This window comes from Oncorhynchus clarkii, chromosome 21, assembly GCF_045791955.1.
Source record: "Oncorhynchus clarkii lewisi isolate Uvic-CL-2024 chromosome 21, UVic_Ocla_1.0, whole genome shotgun sequence".
In the NCBI taxonomy this organism is placed as follows: Eukaryota; Metazoa; Chordata; class Actinopteri; order Salmoniformes; family Salmonidae; genus Oncorhynchus; species Oncorhynchus clarkii.
The window spans coordinates 19,286,595-19,309,855 of NC_092167.1; the positions used below are offsets into that span (position 1 = coordinate 19,286,595).

At 45.6% G+C, this 23,261-nt stretch overlaps 2 protein-coding genes across 4 annotated transcripts in view; both read left to right on the forward strand.

Annotated features, from left to right (window-relative positions):
• Window positions 1-4,883, forward strand: part of LOC139378704 (cyclic AMP-responsive element-binding protein 3-like protein 2) — a 31,092-nt gene extending 26,209 nt beyond the window's left edge. The window contains exons 6-12 of the mRNA XM_071121117.1: window positions 8-154; window positions 1,265-1,323; window positions 1,589-1,657; window positions 2,076-2,175; window positions 2,488-2,611; window positions 3,362-3,593; window positions 3,751-4,883. Of these exons, the coding sequence (XP_070977218.1) occupies window positions 8-154; window positions 1,265-1,323; window positions 1,589-1,657; window positions 2,076-2,175; window positions 2,488-2,611; window positions 3,362-3,593; window positions 3,751-3,823 (804 nt within the window). The 3' untranslated portion in view covers window positions 3,824-4,883. The remainder of the gene's footprint in view (window positions 1-7; window positions 155-1,264; window positions 1,324-1,588; window positions 1,658-2,075; window positions 2,176-2,487; window positions 2,612-3,361; window positions 3,594-3,750) is intronic.
• Window positions 4,884-7,470: 2,587 nt separating this feature from the next.
• The window catches only part of LOC139378706 (diacylglycerol kinase iota-like), a 44,553-nt gene continuing 28,762 nt past the window's right edge, over window positions 7,471-23,261 (forward strand). For all 3 annotated transcript variants that reach the window (XM_071121121.1, XM_071121123.1, XM_071121122.1), the window contains exon 1: window positions 7,471-7,983. In XM_071121121.1, coding sequence (XP_070977222.1) covers window positions 7,751-7,983 — 233 coding nt within the window. In that variant the 5' untranslated portion in view covers window positions 7,471-7,750. The remainder of the gene's footprint in view (window positions 7,984-23,261) is intronic.

Here is a 23,261-nt window from a genome sequence, read left to right on the forward strand (position 1 = left end):
CCCGTAGAAGTTGCAGGGCTCTGGCCCTCTCCTGCTGACAGAGGAAGAGAGGAGAACCCTGGTTGCCGAGGGTTACCCTGTTCCCACCAAGCTGCCCCTGTCCAAGGCGGAGGAGAAAGCCCTGAAGAAGATACGCAGGAAGATCAAGAACAAGGTGGGACTTGGGATTACGATTTCTGGTTTGAAATGTCAAACAATAGTTAGGAACATAAATATAAACGCAACATGCATCAATTTCAATGATTTTACTCAGAGTTAATTTATGAAAATCTGTCAATTTAAATAAATAAATTAGGCCATATTCTTAATTTCACATTATTGCATGGATGGGCCTGGGAAAAGCGTAGACCCACCCACTTGGGAGCCTGACCCACCCACTGTTGGGAGTTCTTCCCCACAAAGGGCTTTAAAACAGACAGAAGTTGTCCTCGGTTTCATCAGCTCTCTGGGTGGCTGGTCTCAGATGATCCCGCAGGTGAAGAAGCAGTATGTGGAGGTCCTGGGCTGGCACGGTTACACGTGGTCTGCAGTTTTGAGGCTGGTTAGACATACTCTATGTTAGCCAAATTCTATAAAATGACGTTGGAGGCGGCTTATGGTAGAGAAATTAACATTCCGTTTTCTTGAAAGAGCACTGGTGGACATTCCTGCAGTCGGCATGCCAAATGCACACTCTCTCAAAACTTGAGACATCTGTGGCATTGTGTTTTGTGACAGAACTGCACATTTTAGAGTGGCCTTTTATTGTCCCCAGCACAATGTGCACCTGTGTAATGATCATGCTGTTTAATCCGCTTCTTGATATGCCACAACTGTCAGGTGGATGGATTATCTCGGCAAAGGAGGAAATGCTCACCAACAGGGACGTAAAACACATTTGTGCACAACATTTGAGAGAAATCAGCTTTTTAATGTGTATGGAACATTTCTTGTATCTTTTATCATGAAGCATGGTACCAACACTTTACATGTTGCGTTTATATTTTTGTTGACTATATTCTGTATACAGTGGGGTCTAAAATGATTGACGCCCTTGATAACGCTCAGCAACAATGACTGTATATGTTGTTTTTAAATCCTGAGACATTGCATTCTCATTCAGGATTATAAATATAATTATTTTATACTGTCTATATATATGTATCTTTAATACTTTCTATTTCTGCCTGTGCCCGACATGCAATAACACACTTCAAGAGTGATACATTAAAGTGACACTTCCGTGAGCCATGACTTGGCGTAATTTCGACACCCTTTCTTTCAGATCTCTGCTCAAGAGAGCCGCAGAAAGAAGAAGGAGTACATGGATGCCCTGGAGAAGAAGTGAGTCTTTCGTGATGTTCTCATTCGGCGTGAAATCAAATGTGTTGCTTTGGTGATGCGTTTTTTTTGTTTGTTTGTCCTTCTATTTCTTTGGTAATTAATTTGCATCCTGATCAAATGCTATAGATAAATACTTTATTATGACAAGTCATAAAACTCAAAAGTGCTTTAAACAAGTACAGCAGTAACGTCTGTCAAGGCATTGTGTCCCCTGGTTATTCCTTCTACCCGTCACTGATCTTGTAGTTCCCCCTTTTGTCCACAGGGTGGAGAACTGCTCCAATGAGAACAGCGAGCTGCGCAGGAAACTGGAGAATCTGGAGTGTACCAACAAGTAAGAGACGTACATGATATAGTGCTGCAGGGTATGTTTCGTGCTTCATCCTCTCCTACATTATTAATCCAACCTTGTAAAATGTATCACACAGTTCACTGAGTCGAACGGAGCGTGATGTTTAGTTGTGTTTTCATGTGTCTGTGCACGAATACACACCGTGTAACATTGTCTGTGAAGTCACATGTTAGTCCAGTGACGTGTATAATTCTCTGCTGTTCTTTTCAGCTGTGTGTGTGTGTGTGTGAGAGAATGCGCGTGTGTGAGAATGCACGCGTGTGAGAATGAGTACGTGTGTATTGTCTTCGGCGAAGTGTGTGATTGTGTCTATGACTAAGCTCTCCCCTTCCCCCCCCATCCCCTCTACCCTCATGCCCTCTCCCTTTCCCCCCTCTCTCCCCTCGTCACCTCTCCCTAGGACTCTAATACAACAGCTGCACTCTCTGCAGGCGGTGGTGGCAGGGAAGGTTCCCCGCTCCTGCAAAGTCACTAGCACCCAGACCTCCTCCTGCCTCATGGTGAGACTCCCCAACACAACGCTCAGCCCTGTGTTTGTGTGTGTGTGTGTGTGTGTGTGTGTGTGTGTGTGTGTGTGTGTGTGTGTGTGTGTGTGTGTGTGTGTGTGTGTGTGTGTGTGTGTGTGTGTGTGTGTGTGTGTGTGTGTGTGTGTGTGTGTGTGTGTGTTCATATTGATTGGATAACCTTTTGCTTTTCATTTTATATGACTCCTGCATGCTCTGTGTGTCAGCTGTTGTGGGCAGACTATCTTGCCCTTTTCATGTAAATGCTTGACTGTGGAGCCTACTGACATATCGGGGGTGTGTGTCTAGGTAGTGGTGCTGTGCTTCGCTGTGTTCCTAGGGAGTTTCTACCCCAGCCTGGGTCCCTGCTCCTCCATCACAGAGACTGGCCTCTCCAGAGACATGACCATGCAGGAGTCTTACATAGCTACAGGTACTGTACACACACTCACACACACACACACACACACACACACACACACACACACAGTCAGTCAGTCATACGTTGCACATTCATGTTTCATGGATTAATGCTGATCTTTTTATAGTGTGTGTGCGAGCGAGGCATTAGCTCTGAATCTCTGAGTGCTGAGGGACTAGCAGTGTTCTGTAATCCTACCAGTCACACGCACACACACACCTTTTTTGGAGTGTTTTGGCGTGGCCTCCTGGAAGAGTGTACACTTGAATGTCGTCGTTTCCCATTCAGCGGGACTATCATTAGCATGATTAAGCTGCAATGCAGCCATTTTAATGATGACTGATCTTTGCTCCCCCTACCGCTCTTCTCCCTCCCACACACAGCCTGTTTGCCACAGAGCCCAGTATCAATGTTGCTGGCAGTCTGCCCTACAGTAGAACAGTCTGGATGTAGGCTATGTACAGAGCAAGGTTTACTGTTGGTAGGGTTGGGTTGTTTTTTTTGTGTGTAATCCTTTTCATAAGACTTCATTTGTAAATCTTGTTAAGAGGGTTGCAGGGATGTAGGATTGCATTAGTAGTAGACTTGATCATATCAAAGGATTATACCGGCCCTAAAAACCAAAAGACATTTCAACAAGGGAATATGTAAAAGATTAAGGTAGGCATGTCATTGAGTACTTTCTCCTTTCTGGACATGATGTGATCAGATAGGTGTTTTATTTTTAAATATATATATTTTTTTACCCATGATCCTTCACAGTGAAGTCCAGGAGCCTGCTGTCCTATGAGGAGAGAGGGCTGGACGAGCCACACCTTCTGGGTCTGGGCGGGGACTATCCTGACCAGTTGGAGAGGCCCACGGTCGTCATGGCAGCGTGGCGCTCTGAGAAAAAGCAGCAGAAAGGGGAGGAGTCACACCGTGCTGAGACACGCTCACCTTTCAACAACAGTGATGCGAATCCACAGAAACCCCTGCTATTAGACCTGCACAGGTAACAGACACACACACACACACACGTATGGTAGGCGATGATATCAGAGACTGTATGAGACAGAAAAACTGTTTTTGACACGATTTTGGGATATTGATGCCAGTAAAAGTCTAGTACTGTAGTTTCTTATTGGTTCGTCTCTCTTCTTCTGCTTCAGGTCTCTGGAGCAGAGGGTGAACGACAGCACTAAAATCATAGAGCTGGAGAGAACGGTCAACGAGACGTCATAGGGCTCTACCTCTGACCCCTGACCTTCGACCTTCCCTCTGCAGGCGCAGGAGACGGAGGCTCTCTGTATTTATAGAATCCTTTTTTTGATATCTTTATTATTTTATCGTATGTAGTTGTTGTTCTTTTTATATTGTGTTTTTATTCCATTCCAATAGTACCACCGCCGTCTGATATATTTTTGTGTTCATGCTTTTGTTTTTATTTAGTCTTTTATTTGATTTACTTCTTTATATATTTGAGGACATCCGTTGCTCTGGCCATTATGCTCCGTTACATTTGAGTGAGTGGTATTTCGTTCTGTATCGCTATGGCGATATTCCCCTTCATGTGATGGTGGTGTTATGAGGATGGGGCCGCGGAGCTCTGTGAATACTCGACTGTCTTCTTCACAGTAATGGGGCTTTCTATCTCAAATGCTATTTCCTTTCCGTATTGGTTTCCTGTCGATTTTTTTTTTCAGGATGGATTCAGAATAGCACACTGTGTCCTTAAATATGAGTATCTGTCAAAAGCCAAAGGTCTTCGTAGCGAACCCTATTTTTGTAAATTGTAAATAATAACAATGTAATAGTCAGCCTACGTGCCTATGTGTGCGGTCAGTAAAAACAATGTTGACGGACGTTGATCGATGGTTGGATGTTGAGACAATCAAGCTTTATAATACAGCCTTATGACACAGTACTTTTTATACCGGATAATGTGTGTAGGGAATGTGTTGTTTCCTAAACTAAGATACGTTCTTGCTGGAGAAAACACAATGGTGGCCTTGTGAAATGTAATGAACCACTATGAGGTTTCTGCTAGGTCATAGTCTCCGTACCACCTGCGCTGTCTCACACAGATGAATAGAGCCATACGCGCCTTCCCCATTGGCCTGCACCCTGCCGTCAATCCACTTGTACTGTGTCCCCAAAGAGTCCATTGTCATTCTTATTTATTGTAAATAAACTGTTGAGTCACATTTTTGCCTCCACAGGACCTATATTTGTCTTTTATGGGTTCTGTCCTTTTTGGTTTTTGATTAAAACAAATAAATATTTTCCGTAGTAAAAGCATCAACTGCCGTGTAAGATTGTCCTGCTTTGAAGTGTGATTGAAGTCATGTGTATGTGTGTTTGAGACTGCGAGCACGCATACCCTCACTGTGAGCATGTGTCAGTCAATAATGACATAAGCGTCAGAAGTTGTACTAAGCCCTTCCCAAAGGTTTGACCACCAGCCATTCAAATCAACTTATTCAAATGTTTTCACCCAGTGGTTCTCAACTGGTTTTGCCTCGGGACCCAAATGGAACCAGATTGTCTCAGCCGCGATCCAATATTCACATGGCGATTATTTTTGGTTTGTTGCCAAAATGCAACCTGGATTATTTTATTTTTGCAGTACTATTTGAAAGTAAATGTACAAATTATATGACAAGGGAACAACAGTACCTCATTTTTCATTTTGCCCATATTCTTGATGAGGAATGTGAAGTTCACTGGTTTCAGACTGCAAAATCAACCAAATAGTTCTACTGATTTCTACACACTTTCTATCTGGTTTTAGTCATTTCAGTTCAGACTGGAGTATTTAAAAAAAAAAAAAAACACTCGCCAGTTGAGAATCGCTGTTTTAACCCTCACTCCAATGTTCAAATAAATTACAGCTCTGCCTCTGGCAGACGGGTCTATGGATTCAACTGGTGAGTGTGTGACCATGCGGTCGTCTATGCACATTTCTGTGTGTGCATTTATGCACATTTCTGTGTGCATTTTGTCAAATGTTGTGTCTGTTCAGATGATGATTTGCTTAGAATGAAAGTCTCATGGTTGGGAGGTGGGATACTAACTGCGTTTAACAGAAAAACAGAGACTTACTGACAGAATCAGATGCAATTTGTCAAATTACTGCAAAAGCATCATTTCCAATCCTTAACTACTTAGTCATTTCCCTATTCATTCCCATAGTGGGTTATAATGATGCAACTGAAATGTCAATTTTGGCAAATGCCAGATGGGCTGGACCATTTTTTGTTGTTGGGTGGGCTGGTTGAATTATTTATTTATTTTTTACATTAAAAATACAACAATGAGCAAGGTGACATGGCCAGCGGTATACTAATCTATAATAAGGGTTTGGCTGATCAGTCGGCAACGGCCAAGATCATGGATCGTAAAAAACAAAGGGTGCCTATAAATGCAGAAAGAGCACATTCTACATTGTCACTTCACTCAAAACAAATGTGTGGTGGCTAAAACCACGATTTGGTCAAACAGTAAAGTGTATTCTCCTCATGATTCCTGTAATGAAAGTGTCTGTCCTGCCCATGTGTCTGCCCTCGCTGGGGCCTGCTGCTGTGATGAGCGAGCCTCTCTCCTATCCCCCCATCAGCTTGAAAGACAAATGCGTTCTGATTGTATAACATTAAGAAATGCAATTGTGGAAAAAGCACAGCTTTGGAAGCTTTGTTCCCTTCTCTGACGAAGAGAGGAGGGTCTCCGCTTTCTGTAGGTATCATTGTATTTATCAACTCTCAATATTCAGCTCAATAACTATTTTGATATGGCGAAATGTGCACCGGATATTGCGAGGGCCTCATGGGTAGGTCTCATGAGTAGGATGTTCAATTTACTGTTGGATGAATACATGGCTACTATCGGTGTGTATTATATTTAGAGTTCGCTATTTAATTAACTAATTTTGTGTTTTCACTTTCTCAGGTTTTGAACCCTAAATTAATGATCCTATTATATGAGTTAGTGCACATAAAGATGTATGTAATTCATCTCTTTCGGAAAAAAGGAGGAAATTCTGGTGTCCTATTTGACTAGGGTGACCAGTCGTTCCTGATTTCCGGGGACAATCTCCGATTTTAGAGCGTTCCCTGAAATTGTCACTGATAAGCCCTCAGAAAGAAAACAACAACTCTGAAGTTAAATTGAGGCAGATATTACAATAATCAAATGCTGTATCCAATCATATTTGAATGTAAAAATGATGTCTATATCCCTGTTCCAAACTCATTTGCTCCTGCGGTTTCGCCACAGACCTTTTATGAGAATGTTTGATCAGTAATACATTGTGACCACCGCATGAACTACGCCCATGACTAGAACATGCATCCAACAGCATAGGCTACCAAACTTGTGTGATTGTAAAATTACTAGATAGGCAAAGATTAAGAAAACTGTGGAGGGGCAGTTGCTTTCTGTGTTGTAAATAATGCAAGTATTTCAATGTACTAAAGCGAAATGTTATAGTTTAATATCTGTATTTCCATCCATGCCATTGTTATAGATTTTTTTTGTCAACTTGACAATCACTGGATTGCACATGACAATATCTCGAATCATGCATTCCTGCTTGGATGTGTTAGATGAAATCATTTAAAAAAAATACCTCAGTAGTCTATTTGTTGCACTTATTGAAGGACTATGAATTACTTTGTCTGACCAGATTACCAACAAAGTTAGTGGCACCAGTGACACCAGGAGGAAATTAGTTGGCTGTGCGCATAGTGCTGTGGGCCGGTGTGAATAAAACGCCAGGGCCGAAATCTTGTCCCAGTCCGCCCCTGCTCTGCCCTACTTTTACCATGGTGATGATGCTGCAGCGGAGTGAGGAGGAGCAGGAGTATCCCACAATGCCCTTGTCGGGGCCGGAGATGGATGCTGCCTGCTGCAGCTCGTGAGCTTCTGTTGAGCTGACGCTTGTTGTTCCTGCCGCAGCTCGTGCTGCCATTTCCAGACCGTCATCTCCGACTAGCCGTTCGCGATCACCATCTCGTGCTTGACCGTGCGGCGAACACAGTTCCCCGCCGCTTTGGGTTCCTTCAACAAACTCGACCATAAAAAGGACGGACACTGTCATCCAGCGATACCCACCGTAGACCGTCTCTGTCTCCCGGAGTAGCCGGGGAGAGGGGGTCCAGCGCCAGCCGCAGCATGAGCATGGACCCCCTGGCCAAGCCCTGCCCGTCCCAGGCGGAGCACACCCCCGGGACCTTCAGCGGCCGGCTGACGGCGCTGGAAGCTGCGGGGGAGGACAGCGAGTCCGGCTGCGGCGAAGAGGAGGCCATGGGGGGCAGTGATACGTTCACTAGTCTCGTCGAGATGGAGGTGGAGACGCTGGAGGAGAAATTAAAGGGTCTGGCTTTTAGGAAACAGACTTCGTATAGGTGAGTCAACGGTAGAAGGCTAGCCTTCAGGAAAAAGGGCTAAACGTTATTTGGATAAAAACTAGGATTTAGACAGCAGAGAGGAAGATGGGATTAGAGGACTGTAACGTTAGATAATTCTCTGCTCATTTACATTCACTTGGGCTGTTGTTTGTATTGGCAAACATTGACAAAAACACAATCGAACACACAAATAGAGAGAAGAGAGAGGGATAGAGCATTTGATAGCGCACATATTTCTGACATAAGGTCCTCTGAAATACTGTATTATTACTAATATGGTAGACTATTACATTATTAAATTGTGATAACTATCAGAGTAGGTTATTTATACCTGACTGAACCACGCATTGGCTTGAGCACACTAGCATTCTGACCTAGTGTCCATAGTGTGTGTGCAAATGCGTATTGTTGTATTTTCTGTGTGGTGTCGTGTGTGGAAGGGGGGTTATCTTTATTGATTTGCAGGCTGTGTGTGTGTGTGTGTGCCCAACAAAACCCAGAGGAAGCTATAGCTTTCGTTCTGATTTAGTGAGAGATGGAGTGTGCGTGTGTGTGTGTGTGTGGTCTTGCATAGCGTAGTGTGTCGGTCAGTCTGCCTCTTGTATTGGAAAACGGTCTGCTTTGGAGGTCAAATCAATATCGCCTATTGATTTGTTTGCCGTTTGGTTTTTGTGGAGAGATGTTGAAATCTTTAGTCTGTCTGTCTGCCTTCTGGTTTGTAGTAGCCATAGTGAATGAATGCATCAGGATTACATGCAGCTCCTGTGTCTGTTTGAAGTCCAAGCTCTCCGTGGTCTAAGTGTGTGATTCAAACAAACCTGAGAAATGATACCGTTGAACATCAAAGGCTCTCTCTCTCTCTCTCTCTCTCTGTGTGTGTGTGTGTGTGTGTGTGTGTAAAACAATGACTTCTTTCAGACCAGTAATAGGTACCCCCTTCACCAGTCTGTAATAGTGACACTGCCCCCAGGGGGTAGACCACAGCTGGAGAGTGTGTATTGTGGTAATCAGGCAGAGTGTGTAATTGTGTGTCTCTGTGTGTGAGTGTCAATAAATACATTTGATTGATTGATTGAGATAGACAGACATACATATATATAGATAATAGAGAGAGTGGACTTAGTGTGTTGTATCCCCACATTGAGCTGACTCCCACTGGGTGAGTGGTCACACAGGACTGTGTTCCCAGAAAGCTCTCGGCCCTTTCATCTATTCTGAGACGTCTATGTCTGCTACCCATAAATAAACAGTGCTCAGACACCCAGCGGGTGTGTGTGTGTGTGTGTATGTGCAGTGGTGGGAAAAAGTACCCAATTGTCATACTTGAGTAAAAGTAAAGATACCTTAATAGAAAATGACTCAAGTAAAAGTGAAAGTCACCCTGTCAAATACTACTTGAGTAAAAGTCTAAAAGTATTTAGTTTTAAATATACTTAAGTATCACAAGTAAATGTAATTGCTAAAATATACTTAAGTAAAAGTATACATAATAAAACAATTTCTTATATTAAGCAAATCTGATGGCACCGTTTTCTTGTTTTTTAAATTTATTTACGGATAGCCAGGGGCACACTCCAACACTCAGGCATCATTTACAAACAAAGAATGTGTGTTTAATGAGTCCGCCAGATCAGAGGCAGTAGGGATGACCAGGGAGGTTCTGTTTATAAGTGTGTGAATTGGACCATGTTCTCTCCTGCCAAGCATTCAAAATGCAATGAGTACTTTTGGGTGTCAGGGAAAATGTATGGAGTAAAAAGTACATTATTTTCTTTAGGAATGTTGTGAAAGTATAATAAAATACAGATACCCCAAAACACTACTTATGTAGTACTTTAAAGTATTTTTACTTAAGGACTTGACGCCACTGTGTGTGTGTGTGTGTGTACGCAAGTGTGTGTTTGCATGCATTCGCATGTGTGGTTGTCTGTGTTGTATGTGGGGTAGCCTATCTCCCAGAGGAGGACGTTCAAAGCCTCTCTCTCTCTCATGTGGGATAAAATCGTTTTTACTTCCTCCCCAACCAGGACACCCAACAACAGAGAGAAGATTAACAACCACACAGAGAGAAACAGGACAGGATGGAAAAACATCAACTCTGATGTGCTGATCTAGGATCATTTTAGCCTTTTAGATCCTAATGAGTACGATTTATATGGACAGATCCTAGATCAGCACCCCTACTCCGAGACACCTTCTGGATATGGTTCCCTGATCACAGTTCCTGCCTGCAGTAACTGAAGGAAGAAGCATTGAACTGACCAGAACAGACAGACGCTGACAGCAAAATTGTTACGGCCCAAATCCGGCCCACATCTGTTTGGCCCAGTTACCATTTATTGTTATTATCGTCCAGAATTGGGTCAGATCTGTTTGCCATGAAAAGGCCACAACATCCATAACCCAGACTCAAATATTGGCGTAAAACTCTCCAGGAGGCCTGTCGGGATTTAATCAGTTGTCACAGTGAGAGAGTAGAGCGCTCAGCCTGGGACTTCAGAAAGATACATTTTCCCATCCCGAACCAGTGAACAGTTCAACATACAATATGAATGGGTTTCTTCTGTTCCTGACAAACTCTGAGTCACAGGCCTTTTCTTTTTTGGGCAAAAGAACGTGCCCTGTTTTCTCTCCTCCGTCCTCTCTCCTCCGTGACCCCGGAAACTGATAAGTGGCCGAGTTGTCGAGGAGTGTGTCATTTCCGTTAGTAGGCAAACGGAAGACGGCCCTTCCCTCCTTGATAGCGTCCTTTTGGTGAGGAAGCACAAGTGTATCCTACCGCGGAAGAGTTTTGAATCAGATCAGTTGCATTGTCGGAGGAGAAAAGCCAGCACACAATTTAAAAACGATATGCTACTTATCTTTGTATTTATAAAATGTTTTGCACATAAACTTCATTTTTTTTATTTTTATAACTTTACACATTTATTTTGGGACACACCCCTGTAAACGTAATTTGCCTGATGACGCGCGAGAAGAAGGAGCTTCCCGTTTCATACAGGCGCATTTTCCGTCCACGTTCCCCCCCCCCACGTCGCCTCTCCTGGATTACCTTTGACCTTTTTTTTCCCAAAAGGAGGAGAGAGAGAACGGAGGAGAGAGGACATGAGCCTACAGGCTGATCTAGGGCTACTGTGTCTCTAAAGCATCATACTGTATGTCAACTGAGCTGCCACCAACTTTAAGGAGACAAAACCTTATCCTTAACTGAAACAATAACAAAGCGTTCTCCCCGCCCCTGTGTCGCTAAACAACGAAGGGAATGATGCTGGAGAAATGTAACCACTCTCAAATTCATAGGCATCGTTATGGATGCAAGGACTGACATCCATGATTTTAAATGTGTAGTTTTAACCATGTTTTGAGGTTATTACAGTGTTTGTTTACATTGTTTACGTTGTTTACAAACTTATATTTTGGCTTCTAATGGGGAACGACAGTTGAAATAAGCTCATGAGGCATTTAAAGGTTATCGTCTTCAAGAATAATGGGTATATATCATTGATTTATAAGTCCAAAGATGTGTATAGCAACTAATGATTCTAGCTTTAACTTTGCACTGGGCTTGGTAGTGGTTGTATGTCCTTGGGAAGAGCCTGGGCCTGGTAGTGGTTGTATGCCCTTGGGAAGGGCCTGGTAGTGGTTGTATGTCCTTGGGAAGAGCCTGGGCCTGGTAGTGGTTGGATGTCCTTGGGAAGAGCCTGGGCCTGGTAGTGGTTGGATGTCCTTGGGAAGAGCCTGGGCCTGGTAGTGGTTGGATGTCCTTGGGAAGAGCCTGGGCCTGGTAGTGGTTGGATGTCCTTGGGAAGAGCCTGGGCCTGTAGTGGTTGGATGTCCTTGGGAAGAGCCTGTGCCTGGTAGTGGTTGTATGCCCTTGGGAAGAGCCTGGGCCTGGTAGTGGTTGGATGTCCTTGGGAAGAGCCTGGGCCTGGTAGTGGTTGTATGTCCTTGGGAAGAGCCTGGGCCTGGTAGTGGTTGGATGTCCTTGGGAAGAGCCTGGGCCTGGTAGTGGTTGTGTATGGGAAATACAAGACAGAATTTGTTGTCATTATTAAAGGCTGACTTTGAGCAATACAACCTCTCTCTCTCTCTCTCTCTCTCTCTCTCTCTCTCTCTCTCTCTCTCTCTCTCTCTCTCTCTCATCTCTCTCTCTGCTTTGAGCTGAGGGCTGTACAGCAGGGAGGAAGTACATCCCCTCCGTTTCCTCACTAACTTATTCATGTGCCACAGAGACAGCGTGCTGCTGACGCCATCGTTTTATACAGATGAATACATAATGATAACACACTGAACGTTGACTGTCTAGTGCAGGGGAAGAGAGGGCTTACAACTGTCTGCTTCTATCTAGCCTGTTTCAATGATCCCCCCCTCGTCCGCTCTCTCCATCTCTTCCTCTCTCTCTCTTTCTCTCTCTGTCCTTCTGTCCCTTCGTTCAGTGACTCCTTGTGTATTTCTAAAGCAGGCAGCGGGCGTAGGGAGCAGCCGGACGGATGGACAAAATGAAAAGACAGATCAGGGCCCAGGCGGTGACCCCTTCATATGAACCCTTTGATAACTGAGGGAGAGGAGGAGTCGATCATTCTCTGTGAGTTGTGATTACTGAGGGAGAGGAGGAGTCGATCATTCTCTGTGAGTTGTGATTACTGAGGGAGAGGAGGAGTCGGTCATTCTCTGTGAGTTGTGATTACTGAGGGAGAGGAGGAGTCGGTCATTCTCTGTGAGTTGTGATTACTGAGGGAGAGGAGGAGTCAGTCATTCTCTGTGAGTTGTGATTACTGAGGGAGAGGAGGAGTCGGTCATTCTCTGTGAGTTGTGATTACTGAGGGAGAGGAGGAGTCGGTCATTCTCTGTGAGTTGTGATTACTGAGGGAGAGGAGGAGTCGGTCATTCTCTGTGAGTTGTGATTACTGAGGGAGAGGAAGAGTCGGTCATTCTCTGTGAGTTGTGATTACTGAGGGAGAGGAGGAGTCGGTCATTCTCTGTGAGTTGTGATTACTGAGGGAGAGGAGGAGTCGATCATTCTCTGTGAGTTGGTTTGAAGGTGGATAAGCTGCTGAGTTTCTGGAGTTTTGGCAGCCCGTGAATGTGCTGAAAGGCATTGGAGCAGTGTGTATTTGAGCTGCGTGTGTGAGATGGTTGGGTGTGTGTGTGTGTGTGTGTGTGTGTGTGTGTACTGCATACTGTGTGCGTTCTGCACGTCGCTTGCATGCATACACACGTGCAGAACGCACACAGTATGCAGTACACACACACACACACACACACACACACACACACACACACACACACACACACACACACACACACACACACACACACACACACACACACACACACCAGGATGTTAGTAGTGTGATACATCCTCCTCTCTTTCCTCCTCATTGTGGGTTGTAATACCCTGTTCTGGTTGTCCAACACTGAGATGTGTGTGTTTGTGTGAGAGTGAGTGAGTGAGTGAGTGTGTGTGTGTGAGTGAGGTGTGTGTGTGTATGCCAGTGTTTTATTTGATGGGAGCAGGTCTGTGGGGCAGGTCAGACACACAGACAGTGTCTGATAATACGTGCGTAGGTAACCGTCAGTCTTAATCTGTGTGGTGAAGAGAGGAATGGGGGGATGTCTGTTTTAGGAGTAGAGGACAGATTATTCCTTTAAAAGGTCTCTCTGTCTCCTGGCGTTTTCCAGAGCAGCTCTGAGGTTGGGGCTGGCGACTGGTGTTTTCATCCCATAATGCAGTGTGATGAGGCATTAAGGGGATTGGATGTTCAGGCTGCGTGGAGTCAGTCTCTCCTTATTTGGTGTTTGTCTGGCTGTAAGAGGCTTTGGATCCTGCCCCCCCCCCCCCCTTCCCAACATCACATCACCCAGCACCAGGCAGACCAGGCTGAGGGGCCCTACTACAGCCCCAAGTTTCAGCAGGATTCACTAGGCCCCAGAGTGGATGGCTGGGCAGGAACAGGTGTGGTGTGTGCCTGTTAAACCTGCTGTTTGTCTGTCAGAGCTCTCTGCTTAGACAAATACCCCCCCTCTCCTCTCTCTCTCCCTCTGTGCTGTCCAGTCCATCTGGCAGTGCCACAGACAGCCCCACTGAGCTGAGACTGACTCCATCACTGTGACACATGTCTGGCTGAGAGAGAAAGAGAGGGAGAGGAGAGAGAAAGAGAGAGAAGGAGAGAAAGAGAGGGAGAGGAAGAGAGGGGAGACGAAGAGAGGAAGAGAGGGAGAGGAGAGAGGAAAAGAGAGAGAGGAGAGGAGAGAGGAAGAGAGGGAGAGGAGAGGAGGAGAGGGAGAGGAAAGAGAGGGAGAGGAAAGAGAGGGAGAGGAGAGAGAAAGAGGGAGAGGAGAGAGAAAGAGAGGAGAGAGAAAGAGAGGAGAGAGGAAGAGAGGGAGAGGAGAGAGAAAGAGAAGGAGAGGAGAGAGGAAGCGGGGGAGAGGAGAGAGAAGGAGAGGGAGAGGAGAGAGAAAGAGAGGGAGGGAGAGGAGAAAGAAGGAGAGGAGAGAGAAAGAGAGGAGAGAGAAAGAGAGGGAGGGAGAGGAGAGAGAAAGAGAGGGAGGGAGAGGGGAGAGAAAGAGAGGGAGGGAGAGGAGAAAGATGGAGAGGAGAGAGAGAGAGAGGGAGGGGAGAAGGGAGGCAGAGAGAGGAAAGGAGGCGATACACACCTCTCACATCTTCATCCTAGTGCATGAGGTGCCAGTGTGTCAGGGTTTATGTGTGAGCAGAGCGTGTGAGTGTCTGTGTGTGCGTGTGTCTGTGAGCAAGCGAGGCATTAGCTCTGAATCGAGAGTCATCTGAGTGCTGAGGGACTAGCAGTGTTCTGTAATCCTACCAGTCGTATATACACACACACACACACACACACACACACACACACACACACACACACACACACACACACACACACACACACACACACACACACACACACACACACACACACAAAGGCTTAATAAAATGCCTGGCTGTGGTTCTAGCATCCAGACAGGTGTGGGAGTTAATTGCAAAAGTATTGATACATGTAAGCTTCACTCTGTGAATTTTCTCAACAGACACACACACACACACACACACACACAGCACACAGCACACAGCACACAGCACACAATACACAGAACAGTTGTTTGGAGATCTCAGTAATTCTAGAACGTCCCTTGCTCTCCAGCTGTGGTCTGGGGGGCCTTGTGTGTGATTTCTCTGGGTAGCAGAGCCTCATTTAGTAAATCATTGATTCTATTAACCAGTGAGGAGATGAGATTGAGACCGTAGCCAGGAGACACCACTCCTTCAGCAGCAAGCCTAACCTCTGTCTAATCCTGTTCCAACGTTATTCCTGCTCAACTCTAACCTTATTATAACCTCTGCCTAACCCTATTACGACATGAATGCAATCTAACGCTTGTTTCAACAGTGATACGGTGTTGTTACAACCTCATTCTAACCCTATTTCAACATTATTCATACAAAACCCTTTTTGAAACCTTACGCTAACCCTATTTCAACATTATCCCAGCCATATTCAAGTGTCAGTTTTCCCTTCAGTCCCACCTGGGTCAATGTTTTGTACCAGAAATAGAACTACAGATCTCACCATTGACACAAGGGACTTTGAATGAAAGAGGTAAATGCTGCTGTTATATTTTGATATGACAGTTCAGTCCTTTTCTTCTGCTGGCCGGTCTGTTCTGCGCCGATGGAAGGTCATGGAGAGCAGCATGCTTCAGATACTTCCCCCACAGTACACACACACACACACACACACTGGGTAATTATTGAGGTGTCACGGCCCTGTGTGAAAGAGAGGGAGAATGAGAGAAGAACAGAGAGAGAGAAATAGAGAGAGAGAGAGGATCCTCTGTCGCGAGTGGGCACATTCCCTCCCACAATTCTGGAACTGTTGCCCATGCAGACACACACACACACACACACACACTGAAAGAGAGATAGACAGAGGGAGAGAGACAGAGAGATATGCCATTAAAGCTGTTTTTGGACCTGCCGCCTCTTTGAGAGGAGAGGGGGTTGGCAGGGTAGGAGTTCTGGAAGAATGTGCTGCTTCTTTTCTTCTGTGGCATGAAAGAGGCAGAACGGACAGAAGGATAAGAGACGAGAGAAGCTTGAGCCCCCGAGCACTTGGATTCTGTTTGGAGGTTGGGGTGCAGAGCCAAACCACCCACTGACCCTCTCTCACTCTCTCTCTCTCTCTCTCTCTCTCTCTCTCTCTCTCTCTCTCTCTTTCGCTCTCTCACGCTCTCTTTCACTCTCTCACTCTCTCTCTCTCTCTCTGTCTCTCTTTCTCTCGCTCCCACTCTCTCTTTCGCTGTCACTCTCTCTCTCTCTCTCTTTCTTTCGCTCTCTCTCTCTCTTTCGCTCTCTCTCTCTTTCGCTCTCTCTCTGTCTCTCTGCCTAAGGAAAGGTAATGTAGGCCAATAGAGGAGTGAAGGAATAGGACAGCTTGAACCACCCTTACACACACACACACACACACACACACACACACACACACACACACACACACACACACACACACACACACAAACACACACCCTCTGCTCCTGGTCAAGGACAGCAGCGGTGAGCATCTGTTCTATTGGGACCCTAACCCTCCCCAGTGGCTGACAACTCTTCCTCCTCCTCTCCCTCTCTTTGCTTTCTTCCTCTTCCTCCCTCCACTGTCCACCTCCCCACTCCTCTGTTACTCTCAACTCTCTGTCATACACACATTCCAAACCGAAATGTGTCTGTGTGTCTGTTTGTATGTTGTGTGTGTGTGTGTGTATGTGTGTCTTTTCAGTGTCCGTGTGTCTATTTGTATGTGTTTTGTGTGTGTTTTCTTTCAGTGTCTGTGTGTCTCTCTGTGTGTGTGTGTGTGTGTGTGTGTGTGTGTGTGTGTGTGTGTGTGCGTGCGTGCGTGGTTAGAGATGGGGTGGGAGAGGGATAGAAATAGAAAGAGGAAAGGGGGGGTCAGAGGGAAAGGCCCAGGCTTCCTGTCTGCACAGACAGGATGGAGCTCTAACACACACACACACACACACACACACACACACACACACACACACACACACACACACACACACACACACACACACACACACACACACACACACACACACACACACACACACACACACACACACACAGGTTATCTTCTCTCTCCAACACCTACTCCTCCCTCTCCACTGGTGTCCAGGCAGCCATGCTATTACATGTGTGTGTGTGCGTGTCTTTGCGAATGCGTGTTTGCGAGTGTGTGTATTTGTGTCTGTTGTGTGTGTGTGTTACAATGTTAAAAAACCCAGACATTACAGGGTTAAAGAAGACAAACAGATTGAGGACACGTCTGCTGTTTCAGTAGCATCTTGTCCTCCTCTCCTCCACTCAGCAATTTCTTATCTCCCTCCAACAGTACATTAGTTTAATTTAGCAGAAATAAGGAGAGTCAAAGATGGGATTGTTTTTTATCTGCCAGTGAATCGTGCTGACAAAGCCTCTCCTCTCCTCTCCTCTCCTCTCCTCTCCTCTCCTCTCCTCTCCTCTCCTCTCCTCTCCTTTCCATACCTGTCCTCTCCTCTCTCCATGCCTTTCTTCTCCTCTCCTCTCCTCGCTCCTCTTTATACCTCTCCTCTCTTCTCCTGTCCTCTCTCCTCTCTCCACAACTCTCCTCTCCTCTCCATACCTGTCCTCTCCTCTCTCCATACCTCTCTTCTCCTCTCCTCGCTCCTCTCTTTATACCTCTCCTCTCTCCTCTCTTCTCCTGTCCTCTCTCCTCTCTCCACACCTCTCCTCTCCTCGCTCCTCTCTTTATACCGCTCCTCTCTCCTCTTCTCTCCATACCTCTCTTCTCCTGTCCTCTCTCCTCTCTCCATACCTCTCTTCTCCTCTCCTCTCTCCATACCTCTCCTCTCTCCTCTCTCTATACCTCTCCTCTCTCCTCTCTCCATACCTCTTTTCTCCTCTCCTCTCTCCTCACTTCTCTTCTCTCTTTTGTGTTTTTGAAGAAGTGGTGAAGTCTCACAGGGATTTTAGTTAAGTGTGTGTGTGTTGTAAATGATACACAGTCTGATCTAGCAGGCTGTGTGTTCAAAGTGCTTTGGTAGGGGTGTGTGTGTGTCATAGCAGTGCTGCGAGGAGCGGAGTTGATCTAATAGGAGCTGATAGTGAGCTGCGCTCTGTTCTCACTGCAGCTGCTCTCACATACACCCACTCAGAGAGAGCGAGAGAGAGAGAGAGAGATGCTGTATTTAGATGAACTCAGAGGGAAGGAAGTTTGAGGTTACCATGACAACCCTTTCCTGACCCTCTCCCTAGTCTTGTCCACCCCTGGTCAGTGTGTGACTGTGAGTGCTTAATGCGTGTTGTTAAGATCTGGTCTACACTATTTTGAGTTTTCCTGCCATTGTCTATGTATGTGTTTGTGTGCATTGGGCCTTTATGTGTGTGTGTGTCTGTAACTCTCATTCCGTCTTAAAAGAAACAACAACAAAAAGGAATGGTGTAATCCGCACTGTGTACGTGATGTTGTGAATTCTATGTCACGTAAAACCTTGGACCGGCGCGCTGACAAACAGCTGTCGGTGTCAGGTCGGGGGTCAACGGTCAGGGTCGTGAGGGTGACGCAATGTTCCCAGAATAGACCTTGGGGTGACTGAGACGGGGGAAGACTGGGATGATGTGGCTAAGTGGCACGGACCATCTGACACCACACACACACACACACACACACACACACACACACACACACACACACACACACACACACACACACACACACACACACACACACACACACACACACACACACACACACACACACACACGGTATAGGTGACTGGTGTCAAGTCTCAGCTGCCCGTCACAATGATCAGAACAATTACCTGGTGTGTGTGTGTGTGTTACTAAGGATGTATTTCCATCAGTACCTGTCGACCAGTGGACACTAGTTGCAGGACTGTAGAAGTGCAGGGCGGAGGGGCGGAGAGGAGCGTTTGTGGAAGACTGATGGAGAGAAAAGGACAGAGGGGATGAGAGGAGAGGTAGAATAAAGGAAGTACGTTAGTATCGCAGGCTGCTGGGTTACAGGTGAGTGAGCGGCCAACCTCGGGAAGGGCTTTTCAAACCTCTCCTCCGGGACACCCCCGCCGTTCCGTGGATTTGAATTATTCCAGAGATAGCACACCTGATTCAACTAATTATCAAGCCCTGGACTACTTGAGTCAGGTGAGCTTGTTTAGGGCTACAACAACATTGTGAAACGCCTGGGGGTGCCGAGGAGAGCGTTCAAAACCCACTGGCTTAGGGTATGTGTGTCTATGTGTGTATTTGTATGGGGTCTGTGTGTATTCCAGAGACATCCTCCTGATGAGTTCCAGTCAGGATTGAGGTCAGGGCTTTGTGATGGCCACTCCAATACCTTGACTTTGTTGTCCTTGAGCCATTTTGCCACAACTTTGGAAGTATGCTTGTGGTCATTGTCCATTTAGAAGACCCATTTGCGATCAAGCTTGAACTTCCTGACTGATGTCTTGAGATGTTGCTTCAATATATCCACGTAATGTTCCTCCCTCATGATGTCTTCTATTTTGTGAAGTGCACCAGTCCGTCCTGCAGAACAACACCCCCACAAGATGATGCTGCCACCCCCGTGCTTCAAGGTTGGGATGGTGTTCTTCGGCTTGCAAGCATCCCACTTTTTCCTCCAAACATAACGATGGTCATTATGGTCAAACAGTTCTATTTTTGTTTCATCAGACCAGAGGACATCCAAAATTAAATCTAGAATTGGCTTCCTATATCGCAACAAAGCATCCTTCACTCATGCTGCCAAACATACCCTCGTAAAACTGACCATCCTACCGATCCTCAACTTCGGTGATGTCATCTATAAAATAGCCTCCAACACTCTACTCAACAAACTGGATGCAGTCTATCACAGTGCCATCCGTTTTGTCACCAACGCCCCATACACTACCCATCATTGCGACCTGTACGCTCTCGTTGGTTGGCCCTCGCTTCATACTCGTCGCCAAACCCACTGGCTACAGGTTATCTACTAGTCTCTGCTAGGTAAAGCCCCGCCTTATCTCAGCTCACTGGTCACCATAGCAGCACCCACTCGTAGCACGCGCTTCAGCAGGTATATCTCTCTGGTCACCCCCAAAGCCAATTTCTCCTTTGGCCGTCTTTCCTTCCAGTTCTCTGCTGCCAATAACTGGAACGAACTGCACGTTAAGCACCAGTTGTCAGAGCAGCTCACAGATCACTGCACCTGTACGTAGCCCATCTGTAAACAGCCTATCTATCTACCTCATCCCCATACTGTATTTATTTATTTATCTTGCTCCTTTGCACCCCAGTATCTCTACTTGCACATTCATCTTCTGCACATCTATCACTCCAGTGTTTAATTGGTATATTGTAATTACTTCGCCACCATGGCCTATTTATTGCCTTAACCCTCATATCTTACCTAATTTGCATTCACTGTATATAGACTTTTTGTTTTATTTTGTTCTACTGTATTATTGACTGTGTTTTGTTTATTCCATGTGTAACTCTGTGGTGTTGTTTGTGCCGAACTTCTTAATTTATCTTGGCCAGGTCGCAGTTGCAAATGAGAACTTGTTCTCAACTAGCCTACCTGGTTAAATAAAGGTACAATTTAAAAAATTTAAAAAATTCTCCAAAAACTACAATCTTTGTCCCCATGTGCAGTTGCAAACCGTAGTCTGGCTTTTTTATGGTGGTTTTGGAGCAGTGGCTTATTATTTGCTGAGCGGCCTTTCAGGTTATGTCGATATAGGACTCGTTTTACTGTGGATATTGATACTTTTGTAGCTTTTTCCTCCAGCATCTTCACAAGGTCCTTTGCTGTTGTTCTGAGATGGATTTGCACTTTTCGCACCAAAGTACGTTCGTCTCCTTCCTGAGCAGTATGACGGCTGCGTGGTCCCATGGTGTTTATACTTGCATACCATTGTTTGTACAGATGAACGTGGTACCTTCAGGCATTTGGAAATTGTGATTTATAAGTAAAATAATCTGTCTGTAACAATTGCTGGAAAAATTACTTGTGTCATGCACAAAGTAGATGTCCTAAACAACTTGCCAAAACTATAGTTTGAAAACAATAAATTTGTGGAGTGGTTGAAAAACGAGTTTTAATGACTCCTAAGTGTATGTAAACTTCCGACTTCAACTGTATATAATGCTGTTGAACAGTTACAATAGGCACTGTATTGGAGATGCTTTTATATGAGATGGTATCTTGGTAGAGGCATTGAGTGGGTACAGTAGGGTGACCTCATCTTTGGGGGTTGGTCCTGACTCTGTAGCAGCCTGACAGTCAGAGGATACAGGTGTGTGTGCATGTGTGTGTTTGCGTGCGTGCATGCATGCATGCGTGCGTGTGTGTGTGTGTGTGTGCGCAGACCATGATGCTGACACTAAGTCTCTACTCTATAATTACATCTTTACACAGAGACAACTGGTGCATACTGGGTGGTTACTATAGCAACCATGTCAGCCTTGCACTGCTGCCACGACTTATAGAAGGAAGAGGAGGAAGAAGAGGAGGAGGAGGAGAAAGAAGAGGAGTAGGCAAGGAGGACAAAGGAGAGAATGAGGAGATAAGAAGAGGAGAGAGAGAGAGAGAGAGAGAGAGAGAGAGAGAGAGAGAGAGAGAGAGAGAGAGAGAGAGAGAGAGAGAGAGAGAGAGAGAGAGAGAGAGAGAGAGAGAGAGAGAGAGAGAGAGAGAGAGAGAGAGAGAGAGAGAGAGAGAGAGAGGAGGGAAAGCCGAGAGATGGAGAGTGGGAGGCATAGGAAGGAGGCAGAGGCAGTAGTTGCTCAGTTAATCAGTCAGTTGTGTGGGTATCTTTCTTTGGTTTATGTGATACACCAGCAACCACTAACTTCTGCATCGGGGGAGTGTCAATCACCAGTTGGGATCAATTCAGTTTTCCATTCGGTTCATTCTGAATTTTTGCCCAGTGTTTTCTCTGAGGATTTTTTAAAGGAATTAGTTTAATTTCAGTTCACTTCCTGGATTTACTGAACTGAAAAGTGAACTGAATGAACCCCAACCATGGAGTGCATATTCTAATCTGTTACCCTATTGACTGTTAGGTGCCTGAGCCGACTCGTTCCTCTGTAGAGTCCCCATTACTGTATATCCATCCAGTCTAACACCAAAGTCATAAAATCAAGCTTTAATACCTTGATCCTGCTATGTACTTAGTAGATTACTAAGCATGCAGTTGAAATGCAATGGTGGTCTGTCTGCCTCTGTCTGTGTGTCTCTGTGTGTGTGTGTGTGTTCAACACACTACAGTACATAGCTACTCTCTGATCGCTGAGGCATCAGGTGTTGATAGTAGTGTATGAACACAGGCCTCTCTATCACTCTCGCTATCATATACACTCTCTCTCTCTCTCTCTCTCTTTATCCCACTCCCTCACACACACATCCGTATCTCTACTCTGTCAGTCTACTCAAACTGTCTATCCTGTCAGATCAGGTCCCGGCTATAATCAAGTTAGATTAATCTAGATCACTCAACACTAAACACACTGATGAGCATGTGTGGGCAGTTTGTGTGTGTGTTTCTTTATCACTGGTATCTGATAAGAAGAGGGGTTAAGTGTGTTTGGACAGTATGGGTGTGTGTTTGTGTGTGTGTGTGTGTGTGTGTGTTATGTTATCACTGGTATCCATTAATGCGGTAGATTTTAGGTGCATTATTGTCTGTCAATGTGGTGTGTGTGTGTGTGTTGGCCTCAGTGGCATGCATTCAGTCGCGTGTTGTCACCCACGTACATCTATTTTTTGTGTGTGTGCAGGGGCTCGTGTTACATAGCCCTGTAAGCAGCCCTGTTTTTGTCACGGTGGATAATTCTAGATGAGGTCTGAAACTTTCAACAGGTTGTCAGGAATAAGGGAAAGGGGGGGATACCTAGTCAGTTATACAACTGAATGCCTTCATGTGTCTTCCACATTTAACCCAACACCTCTGAATCAGAGAGGTGCGGGGGGCTGCCTTAATTGACATCTTAGGCACCAGGGGAATTAGGCACACTTTCCACCGTACCTATCCACACATGCACGCACGCAGGCCTCACCATACTGTGTTGCATACTGCATAGGACAGATGAGAGAGAGGTGAGGTGGTTCCTGGGTAGTTGCTGTTATTTAACCCACCTAGATTGTCACAGTTACAGCGGGCTGGTGATTGGAATATAGGCAGCTACTCTGTAGGACGGATCTGAATGTTAGATTTATTGTATTACA